Source organism: Aotus nancymaae, unplaced genomic scaffold, assembly GCF_030222135.1.
Source record: "Aotus nancymaae isolate 86718 unplaced genomic scaffold, 86718_ANA_hifiasm-v0.15.2.pri h1tg000108l, whole genome shotgun sequence".
NCBI classification, from domain to species: Eukaryota; Metazoa; Chordata; class Mammalia; order Primates; family Aotidae; genus Aotus; species Aotus nancymaae.
The window spans coordinates 32,490,684-32,503,067 of NW_026988523.1; the positions used below are offsets into that span (position 1 = coordinate 32,490,684).

The following is a 12,384-nucleotide window of genomic DNA, read 5'->3' on the forward strand; positions in this document are numbered from 1 at the left end:
AGGGTGTATTGTGTGATGCTGAGGCTTGAATATGAATAAGCCCATCACCCAGATAGTGAGCATAGAACCCAACAGGTAGTTTTTCCACCCTTAACCCCTTCAATTTCTTCCCTCGTCTATTAGTCCCCTGTGTCTATTGTTGCCATCTTTATGTCCATGAGTATCCAATGTTCAGCTCTCATTTGCAAGTGAGAGCGTGTGATATGTAGCTTTCTGTTCTCACATTAATTTGCTTAGGATAGTGGCCTCCAACTCCATCCACATTACTGCAAAGAACATGATTTCATTCTTTTTTATGGCTGTGGAACATTCCACGGTGTATATGTACCACATTTTCTTTATCCAATTCACTGTTGATGGGCACCTAGGTTGATTCCATGACTTTGCTATTGTAAATAGTACAGCAATAAACATACAAGTGGATGTGTCTTTTTGTTAGAATAATCTATATTCTTTTGTATATATACCCTGTAATGAGATTGCTGGGTGAAATGGTACCTCCATTTTAAGTTCCTTGAAAAATCTCCAAACTGCTTTCCACAGTGGCTGAACTAATTTACATTCTCATCAATAGTGTATAAAATTTCTCTCTTCTCCACAGTCTTGCTAGCAACTGTTGTTTTTTTACTATTTAAATAATAGCCATTCTAACTGGTGTGAGATGGTATCTCATTGTGGTCCTGATTTACATTTCTGTGGTGATTAGTGATGTTGAACATTATTTCATGTTTTTTGGTCACTTCTGTATCTTCTTTTGAGAAGTGTCTGTTCATGTTTTTTGCCCACTTCTTAATGTGATTATTCGGTTTTCACTTGTAGTGTTGTTTGAGTTCCTTATGGATAATATCCTCAGGATATTAGACCTTTGTCAGATGATTTTTTTTTTTTTGAGAGTGCAGTGGTGTGATTTGACCTCCCATTGGCTCACTGCAACCTCTGCCTCCCAGGTTCCACCTCCTGGGTTCAAGCAATTCTCTGCCTCAGCCTCCCGAATAGCTGGGATTAAAGATGCCCACAACCACACCAGGGTAATTTTTGTATTTTTGGTAGAGAGAGGGTTTCACCATCTTGGCCAGGCTGGTCTTGAACTCCTGACTTCATGATCTGCCTGCCTTGGCTTCCCAAAGTGCTTGGATTACAGAGGTGAGCCACCACACCTGGCCCTTTGTCAGATGATTTACAGATATCTTCTCCCACTTAGCAGGTTGTCTGTTTGCTCTGTTGATAGGTTCTTTTGCTGTGAAGAGGCTGTTTCATTTACCTGGGTCCTACTTGTCAATTTTTAGTTTTGTTACAATTGTTAAGAAATTGGGCGCGGTGGCTCACGCCTATAATCCCAGCACTTTGGGAGGCCAAGGAGGGTGGATCACGAGGTCAAAAGATCAAGATCATCCCGGTCAACATGATGAAACCCCGTCTCTACTAAAAATACAAAAAATTAGCTGGGCATGGTGGCGTGTGCCTGTAATCCCAGCTACTCAGGAGGCTGAGGCAGGAGAATTGTCTGAACCCAGGAGGCGGAGGTTGCGGTGAGCCGAGATCGCGCCATTGCACTCCAGCCTGGGTAACAAGAGCAAAACTCCGTCTCAAAAAAAAGAAAAGAAAAGAAAAGAAAAGAAATTGGTCATAAACTCTTTCCCAAGACCAGTGTCTAGAATGGTGTTTCCTAGGTTTTTTCTAGGATTCTTATATTTTGAGGACTTACATTTAAATCTTTAATCCATCTTGAGTTAATTTTTCAGATGGTGAAAGATAGAGGTTCAGTTTCATTCTTCTGCACATGGCTAGCCAGTTATCCCAGCACCGTTTATTTAATAGAGAGTTATTTCCCCATTGCTCATTTTTGTTGATGTTGTCAACAATTAGATGGCTGTAGGTGTGCAGCTTTATTTCTGGGTTCTCTATTCTGTTTCATTCATCTCTGTGTCTGTTTTTGTAACAGTACCATCCTGTTTTGGTTACTATAGCTTTATAGAATAGCTTAAAAGCAAGTAATGTGATTCCTTGTTCTTTTTGTTTAGGATTGCTTTAGCTATTTGAATTCTCTTTTGGTTTCATATGAATTTTAGAATAGGTGTTTCTAATTCTGTGAAAAATAGCATTCATAGTTTGAAAGGAATGATGTTGAATCTGTTGATTGCTTTGGGCAGTATGGCCATTTAACAATGTACAAAATCAGTAACATTTGTATACATCAGTGATGTTCAAGCTGAGAGTCAAATCAAAAACAGAATCCCATTTACAATGGCCACACACACACACACAAAAATAACTAGGAATACATATAATCAAGGAGGTGAAAGGAAGAATATAAAACATCTCTACAGGGAGAACTGTAAAACACTGCTGAAAGAAATCATAGATAACACAAACAAATGAAAAAATTTCATGTTCATGGACTGGAAGAATGCAGTTCACTTTCTAACCAAGTGTCCTTTAAGGCTCTTGAAAAGCTGTTTTGCTTCATTTCATTTTATTTTCAGATCCTGCTTGTGGTTACTTTGGAAACATGATTCCTCAAAAATTTAGTGGATTTCTAATCTGTTTGCTTCTAGCCAGTTCTATATGCTAGTAACTATACTCACATTTCTTTCACAGATGAAATTCTTGTACTTCCTTTTTCCATGTCTTCTTCCTTTACCGTGGCTCCTTTGACATTATTTGGAAAAATAAACTCAGGTGGGATGACATCAAAACTTAATCTAATCTTACCTGCAAACCTGGGTTTTGATGGACTTTTGTCTCTCAAAATCACTCTGGATTTTATCTCTTCAGATTTTTGGTTTCCTTCTATTCTCTTGCATTTATGTTTACAAAAGAGCCCATTTTCTTTGTTTTTAAAATACCTTTATTGACACAGAATTTACATACTACAAAATTCACCCTTTTGAAGTGTATATTCAATAGTCCTTCATACATTCACAGTTCATGCAATTATCAACACTATCTAATTTCAGAACCCTTTAATCACTCCTCCAAATAACTCCATACTGATGAGTTGTTAATCCTCATTCCCCTGCCCCTAGACCCCTAGAAACCACTACTCTACATTCCGTTTCTAGAAATTTGCCTATTCTTGACATTTCATATAAATAGCATTAAACAATATGTGGTCCTTTGTATTTGACTTCTTTAACTTAGCATAATATTTTATTTTATTCATTTATTTATTTTTTATTTTTATTTTTGTTTTACTTTAAGTGCATACTATATCTGGCATTTCTCCCCATGTTAACCCTCCCCACCCTCCCCACCCCCTCTCTCCCTTCCCTGGCTGCCCCTCCAACTGCCCCCAGTGTGTGATGCTCCTCTCCCTGAGTCCACATGTTATCATTGTTCAACACCCACCTATGAGTGAGAACCTGTGCTGCTTGGTTTTCTATTCTTGTGTCAGTTTGCTAAGAATGATGGTTTCCAGATTCATCCAAGTCCCTACAAAGGTCACAAACTCATCGTCTTTTATGGCTGTGTAGTATTCCATGGTGTATATGTGCCACATATTCCCTGTCCAGTCTATCATTGATGGACATTTGGGTTGGTTCCAAGTCTTTGCTATTGTAAACAGTGCTGCAATGAACATTCGTGTGCATGTGTCCTTATAGTAGAATGATTTATAATCATTTGTATATATACCCAGTAATGGGATTGCTGGGTCAAATGGAATTTCTATTTCTAGGTCCTTGAGGAATCACCACACTGTCTTCCACAACGGTTGAACTAATTTACACTCCCACCAACAGTGTAAAAGTGTTCCTATTTCTCCACATCCTCTCTAGCATCTGTTGTCTCCAGATTTTTTAATGATCGCCATTCTAACTGGCGTGAGATGGTATCTCAGTGTAGTTCTGATTTGCATTTCTCTAATGACCAGTGACGATGAGCATTTTTTCATATGTTTGTTGGCCTCATGTATGTCTTCTTTTGTAAAGTGTCTGTTCATATCCTTTGCCCACTTTTGAATGGACTTGTTTGTTTTTTCTTGTAAATCTGTTTTAGTTCTTTGTAGATTCTGGATATCAGCCCTTTGTCAGATGGGTAGATTGCAAAAATTTTTTCCCATTCTATTGGTTGCCAATTCACTCTAATGACTGTTTCTTTTGCTGTGCAGAAGCTGTGGAGTTTGATTAGGTCCCATTTGTCTATTTTGGCTTTTGTTGCCAATGCTTTTGGTGTTTTGGTCATGAAGTCCTTGCCTATGCCTATGTCCTGAATGGTTTTGCCTAGATATTCTTCTGGGTTTTTATGCTGTTAGGTCTTATGTTTAAGTCTTTAATCCATCTGGAGTTAATTTTAGTGTAAGGTGTCAGGAAGGGGTCCAGTTTCTGCTTTCTGCACATGGCTAGCCAGTTTTCCCAACACCATTTATTAAACAGGGAATCCTTTCCCCATTGCTTTTGTCAGGTTTGTCAAAGATCAGATGGTTGTAGATGTATGGTGTTGCCTCCGAGGCCTCTGTTCTGTTCCATTGGTTTATATCTCTGTTTCGGTAACAGTGCCATGCTGTTTTGATTACCGTAGACTTGTAGTATAGTTTGAAGTCCGATGGTGTGATGCCTCCAGCTTTGTTCCTTTTGCTTAGAATTGGCTTGGCTATGCGGGCTCTCTTTTGGTTCCATATGAAGTTTAAGGTGGTTTTTTCCAGTTCTGTGAAGAAGGTCATTGGTAGCTTGATGGGGATAGCGTTGAATCTGTAAATTACTTCGGGCAGTATGGCCATTTTCACAATATCGATTCTCATTTACTCTTTTCCCATACTGGGGAGTCTCTCTTGGCTCCCAGCCTATCATCGGCAAGCAGGCTGCCTAATTTCTTTCTTCTTCCTTTCTTTGTTTTAGTATTTCTTATCATTTTCCTGCTGAATTCCAGTGTCTGCTCTGGATCATCTATTTGAAGTATCATTATCTACTCTCTATTTTGGTTATTCTTAGTAATGGAAGTAAGTATAATATACCTTAAGTTAGCCACCTTGAAGCCTCCCTCTTTTAGCACTTTGACTATATCATTTCGGTCTCTCCTGGCCTGCATGGTTTTTGGTGAAAAATCTGCTAATAGTCAAATTATGGGGATTTCCTTATATGTGACTTGATGCTTTTCTCTTCTTGCTTTTAGGATTCTCTCTGTGTCTTTGACTTTTGCAGTTTGGTTATTATATGATTTGGAGAGGACAGCTCTGGTTTGAATCAGTTGGGGAATCTTGAAATTCCTGGGTCTGATGTCCATATATCTCTCAAGACTTGGGAAGTTTTCAGCTATTGTTTTGCTAAATAAGCGTTTTGTGCCATTCACTATCTCTTCATCCCCTGGAATTTTTATAATGTGAATATTTGTTCACTTAATGGTGTCCCATAAGTCCCATAGACTTTCTTCACTCTTTTCTAATTTTTTTCCTTTAACTGGAAAAAAATTAAAATGATGCTTTCAAAAAACTTACCTTCAAGTTCTGAAATTCCTTCATCTGCTTGATTTAGTCTGTTGGATGTCCTACATTTCTGTGCTCCGCATGGGTTTCACCACTTCTGTGCTTTATCCCAGTGCTCTCCTTTAGACACTGTAATCCAAATGTAGTTGGTTATTTGTTGTTTTGGTTTGTTTTTGTGAGGGTGGTGGGAGAACTGGGCATCTCTAGTCATCCATCTTGCTGATATCATTGTTCTCTTGTTAATTTTATTTCTAAATGTTTTATTGTTTTTGGTTCTATTGTAAAAACTGTAAATGTAAAGCCCAAAACTATGGGGGAAAAAAAAACCCTAGAAGGAAATCTAGGCAATACCATTCAGGATATAGTCTTCAGCAAAGATTTCATGACAAAAACATCAAAAGCAATTGCAACAAAAGAAAAAATGGACAAATTAGATCTAATTAAACTAAGGAGCTTCTGCACAGCAAAAGAAACTCATTAGAGTGAACAGACAACCTAAAGAATGGGAGAAAATTTTTGCTGTCTATCTATCTGACAAAGATCTAATAGCCAGAATCTGCAAGAAACTTAAAGAAATTTACAAGAAAAAACAAACAACTCCATTAAAAGTGGGCAAAGGACATCAACAGACAGTTGCCAAAAGAAGACATTTATACAGCCAACAAACATAAAAAAAGCAGCACAGATGCAGAACCCACAGATACAGAGAGCTGACCTAAGAAATTCTTACACACACACACACACACACACACAAACACACACACTTAGAACTTAGAGACAAATTCAGCGAGATTACAGGATACAAGATCAATATGCAAAAATCAATTGTATTTCTATGCACAAATAAAACAATTTTTTTAGTTTAGACATGTTAAGTACACTGATATTATTATGCGATGTATCTCTAGAACATTTTTATCTTGCAAAAGTAAAACTCAATGCACACGAAACAACTGCCCATTTTCTCCTTTGCTCATTGTAGTTTTGATTTGAATTTCTCTGATGCTGTACTGCTGCTAATAGACTACTATAAAATGAGTAGTAATGATGTGTCAGCTGAATTCCTGATACTAATTCCATTTTATGCCTAAGATAAATTTGTGATATAAATATTATTTTCCACAGTTTGCAATAAAGAGATTAAAATTCTGATTGAATTGTTCCTCAAATCAATCAAAAACTAATTAAGGAAAAATAAAGGGGTTTAAAATGATATGAAAATAATCGTTGATATGGCCCAAAATTCAGATAACAATAATTGTGAGATCCTGCCTATGGATGAAAGAAAGATGGAAAGAAATCCAAATAATTGTATAATATTGCTAATAAAGCAGATTCAAAATGAAGCAAAAGATTCATTCACAAATATATATGCAAAGATGATTTATTCAGGGAGTGAAAGAAAAGTGACAATTGCACAGGTGGGAGAAGCTCATGCCCAGGTGACAGACAGACACAGAAAACATCAACAGAATTCTCTGATGGTTCCCAGGGAGAGAGCTGCTGCTCTTTCTTCCAAAGCTGTGAGAGCTGGCACAGCTGAGGACTTCCTTTTCTCAGCTCCACCTGGACAGTGGCAGTATGGCAGCCTCAAAAAGGAAACATTTTGCTGTCAGGGATCATCACAGGCAGATCACAGGCAAAGGGGAAAGAAGCTCCCTGTGTAAGCACGGTAGGCTTTGATAAGAAGATGCAGGTGAAGCTGTGGAACAAGATGAGCCAATTATCCTCATCATTTCATGATCCTGATGAATCCCGAAGCTGTTACTTGCTCTTGGGTGGATACTTCTGCTGGCAGGGGGGAGAAGGTGGCACAGGAGGACTTTTCTGCTGGCACTGCTGAGGTGGGCAGGGCTCTGGACACTTTGGTGGTGGGCAGGGCTCAGGGCACTTCGGGGGTGGACATGGCTCTGGGCACTTTGGCATGGGGCACATAGGAGGTGGCTGGCAGGGCTGCTTACACTGCTGCTGTTGGTAAGACATCCTGCTGGAGTCTCAGAATCTGAAAGAAATGATATGACAGTGTTCACAGGAAGGGGTTCCTATAGAGAGAGAAGCCAAAGCTTATGTAACACCATGGGATATTATTTCTCCAGTCTCCAAAAATTTATTTAAAGTCTTATCTGCCTTTTAATGACTCCCTCATTTCTCTCTTCCACTTTAGCAAATTAATTGCTTCATTGGCCCTGGGAAATCCTGTGTTTTCTCATACAATTTTTCCAAAGAAAGTATCTCTGCAGTAATGAACCAAGCATGTTATCTCTGTGAAAATTACACCTTCAGGAAAGGCAGTGACACGTTCAGATACCATGGGCAATCTCACACGCCGTTTCTACCACCATTATCTGTTGTAAAGTTCCAGTGGGTTGACTTGAGCACAGAACAAAGGGCTGTTTGGGATGGATTGCAGGCTCTTCCGCCTATTAAGTCACAAACATTTGAAAAGAACACCAAGAAAACATGAGGAAAAAAATACTTTGTTCTTTCTTCTTCTCCAAATCAAAGCTTTCCTATTCATTTCTCTGTCCTTATAGACACCTAAGTGTATACAAGAAACAAGCTAAAATAGCATATCATTGTACTCTAATTCTAAATTTCCATCTACTAAGTAGCATCAAACCCATGGTCACAGAATTGGATCAACCAAACTTGCTGATAACCGATTAAATTCAACATTTCAGGGCACAAAGAACAGAGGAACTCAAGGAAGCAGACTCACTAGGTTCTCCAAAGCAGATCGATGCTCGGGTACCAGGAGTTTAGGAGTCTCACAGCAGGGAATATCTTTATAGGGCCTGCTACCCCACCCACTGGGAAGTGGAACTGCCTAAAACTGGGCTGGTCCAGCAATGTCCCAACTAAAATGCAAATGTATCCTTAGCTGGCATGACAGGGATTCTCAAACTGGGAAATATCCTGTTCTGGGATCTCCCCACTGAGTTAAGTGCTCCTGACTCACAGAGGACCTGCCTTAGCTCTCAGTTTCAGTGACTTACGTTAGAGAGAAAATTGGGGGATTCTCTAACTGCTTGTCAAGGGCGCTCTTGATTAGGAGCAGTTATCCCTTCCTATCTTAACTCCCCTGAATCCTAAAACTTCCCACCCTGATCCACTTTAGCTGAATGCCGTATTGCTGTACGTGAACCCAATTCTGCGTCTACTTTCCTTGTACAATTGGCCAATGTGCTAGAAGGAAGGAGAGACCTAACAAAGGCCTGAACTGGGCCTGGCATTTTCTTTGCTAAGTTCCATAATGACAGGCAGGTCACATCAACTCCCTGGGATTACACACAGGGGAGAAAAATGCTTACCTCTGGGTTTGCAAGCTGATCACATGTGCTATCCGCTGACCCTGTTCAAGACAGAAATTTACCACCTTTCTGTCATAAAAACCCAGATTTTTACCTATATTCCTTTCCTCTTTGAAGCTGTCTTCTACACCACAAGTGCCTCCTGGGAGGCACTTGCATCCCAGGACAGATTCCAGAGTGAGATCTAGTCTCCCCAGCACATTTGCTACTTGCTGCCATCAAAGATGTGAACTACAGCCTTTTTATTTATAAAAGGTAGTGGAGAGAAGGAAACTGAAGTTACAAGCATTCACTCAAAATCTATGCATGGAACCATGTCTATATGGTTCCCTGTGAAAATCCTATAGAGAACAAGATGCATAGACTCACATTATCATATGTAAATAGTTAGAAGTAGGTTTGCAGAGTGAGGAAAGTCGGAGCGCTTGAAGTCTGAAATCAGGGGGAAAATACAAATGAAGGGTAGTCTAATATGTATTATTTCTATTTCCAAACAGGTTTTAGATGTTTCTCAGTGCTTTTTAATTTGTTTGCATGTTCTTCTTTTGTCTTTTCCATAAACCTTCCAGTCCCACAAATTGCTAGATTATCAACTCACACCCCAATGTATACCTCTCACCTGTCTATTTTGGTACATACTGTTCACTCAACACATATGTTGTCAATGCATTTAGTGCATTTAGAAACAAATTTTCAAAATTGTTCTTTCACGTGTTTCTTAAACTCTTCCTGCAATCAGTGAGGCTTTCTAAATATTGTATATTTAACCTTTAAAGTGATGTTACTGGAGCTTCCTTATCTGGACCATTAATCAGGAAGCTTTCCAAGAAAAGTGGTTTTATAAGTGAATAAGAAGAGAGGAGAATGAGGACGAGGAAAGACTCAGAATCACTGGAGAAGTCAACAGCTGTGCTCCAGAAAAGGCAGGCGTGCTGAATCCACCCAGCATCACATCCCTCAGTTAAGCAGGTTAGGTTCCCAGAACAGCTGTTGATCCTGTCAGTAAGGAAGGGCTTGGCCAAGATCATCACCAGCCAGAACATTACAAAAATAGAGCCATTATGTCAGCACCATGAAGCCAGGTGTTTACAAATGATGTTCTCACAAAATGCTTCCTATAGACTATTGTACGTGGCAAGCATTTCACTGGGCCAAGTAAAGGTCCCTTATGCAATAGGTCCCCTACTACCACCCGAGAGCCTCACATCACATCTAAAACATAAATCCATAGAGAAATGTCTGATGTCTGCCATGCAAAATTGAAGAATTTGCTGCCAAATGAGATCACTGTGTGACATAATACAATTGGGTCACACCCTGAGACTCCCCTTCTGAGGACACCCCACTCAAACATGCTGCTTATCACGGCAGTGCAGGCACCAGAGTGGCAGCAGCCCTAGTGCACCCAGGATCTCAACCAGGGTCACTTTACGAGTTGAGGTGGTGAACTTGAAACTCACAGTTCCACACAGATGAGCTACATGAAGAACAGCCACCACATGAAGAGAGGCAGCTAACAGGCACAGTTTCCCCAAGTTAAGGCATCCAGGCCCTCAGACAGGGAGCCCAGCATATTTCACACACACGCACACACACACACCCACCAGGAGCCTTATTTATCTATCATCTATCTTCATGTCTAAAGAGCTTAGCTTTATATTCCTTAAGAGTCTGATAGCATTAGGTTCGTTCCTATTACTTCTACTTCCTAATTTTCTAGGGGATCATTAAGTATGAATTATGAGTACCTAAAAATGACAGGAAAGAACAAAAACTTTTATTTGGTCTAATACTTGATTTAACATGTTATCTCACATTTTACTATGACACTTTCCACTAAACAAAGCAGTGCTGGAAAATGAAGATTTAAAATTAAATATGTTTTAAAAATTAAGAAACAAGAATCATGGTAAAATATTCTTTTTATGTTCCAAGAAATGGTAACTGTGAGTCCCCACACATATCTGCCTTCTGCTTTCATCTCTGAATGGAAGGCTTAGTCTCCATTGTCTTTCCATAATTTGATGAATCAGGTAGAATATGGGAGAACTCTGAAGATAATTAAGAAGGATATTTTGGAAGATTACTTATCATTTTAAAACATTCAAATTCTACTAAAAACTTATGTAAGCCATGATGATATTTTCATTAGCATATATTTATTTAATGTTAGGCAATATATAAAACAACATATTAAATGTGATTATATTTGACTGGTATAATTAGAGATGATGTTTATTTTCTTGTTTTACTTTTCAAAATATTCTCCAAATGTTACCTTTATTGAGTAAGTAATCTTAAAATTCTACTTTGAAAAGCCATCAACAGACAAGCCTGTCTATTGCTTAATTAGTGAGATAACAGTCTTCCTTCTTTTCAGTATTTTTGGCCAGACACTAAAGGTGGGGCTGGATGTAAGTAGTTTTTTTTATTGTTATGGCTCCACATTTGATCACATCCCTTCTAAAATCTGTCTTGAAGAAAACTCCAACAATAATCCCCATCCTCATAGCATTGACATATACACGCAGAAGCCACAGACACCCCACAGCCATATGTATCTATGAAACAATTCACCAGAATTGGGAGATCATACCATAGTAAAAAGAAATCAGGAATGAGTTTCTCCACTAACCAAGAGCCAGGTGGATAGAAAGCATAAATTGGCCATAATATGATGAAATTGGAAGAAATGGATAATTAGTAGGACAGGCAGTAAGGATACTAGAACATAGTGATAATATAGTACCTGCCACTAAACTGTCATGAGAAAACAATTAAATCAGAGACTGCATATAAGGTACTTAGTACAGGCTACAGATAGTACTCAAAATACTAACGTAACACGTTGTTAATAAAAGAGATAGAAGCAAAATATTGAGTTCGTTTATGGTTCAGAAAGTTATTTGCTTCAACTTTAAGACTTTTTATATTATCTTTATTTTAACTGTGTGCCACAGTTTTTAGGAGAAAGCAAATGCAAATATATGATTTGAATGAAGTGTGCAGAAACAGTAAGATGGGGTGATTTTGACACTTATCCTATGTGATGAAAATGAGAGTTAATCTAAGCAGAAATTTACAGCAAAGGATAGAAACCAGATACTTCAATTGTTCCTTGTTGTTTGGACTCTCTAAGACTTTCCTCTGAATTCAGTTTATATAAGAAAATAAGTCTAAATACAATAAATAGCAATATGTCAATTTGTTCATGTGTACAATAAATAGTATTTATATACATTTAGCATTCTATGTGAAAAATATATATAAAGTTACCTCCAATTTAGTTTGCTGTTGGTGTGGTTAGCTGTGTAGGACAATTGAAAACTGCTCATTTAAATATCACATTCCTTCTGGTGGGAAATAACCTAAATTTTAGGATAAATCCTTATAAGAAACTGACTAGCTCATTAGCACTAACCTTCCCAAAGTGAATAGACCCTATATATTCTACTTTTATTTTCTGTATATATTAGATCAGTGTATTTAAGAGCATAATTTCAAGAGCTATTAGTAATATAAAGTACTCCTGTATGCTCAGTGTCAATGAGATTAAGAAGGATAAGTGGTAAATGATGGAATGAATCAGATACTTCTCCTTGTAAAAATCTTTTCAAGATAGTGAATGTGCATAAGTTATGGTCTCCCTCCAAA

General features: G+C 38.3%; 1 protein-coding gene across 1 annotated transcript; it reads right to left on the minus strand.

The window, feature by feature from the left end:
- Window positions 1–7,183: 7,183 nt before the first annotated feature.
- LOC135272320 (small proline-rich protein 2A) lies at window positions 7,184–7,612 on the minus strand. Its single transcript, XM_064370813.1, has one exon. It carries the CDS (start codon window positions 7,400–7,402, stop codon window positions 7,184–7,186), a length of 219 nt encoding a protein of 72 aa, XP_064226883.1. The 5' UTR covers window positions 7,403–7,612.
- Between the last annotated feature and the right edge of the window lie 4,772 nt (window positions 7,613–12,384).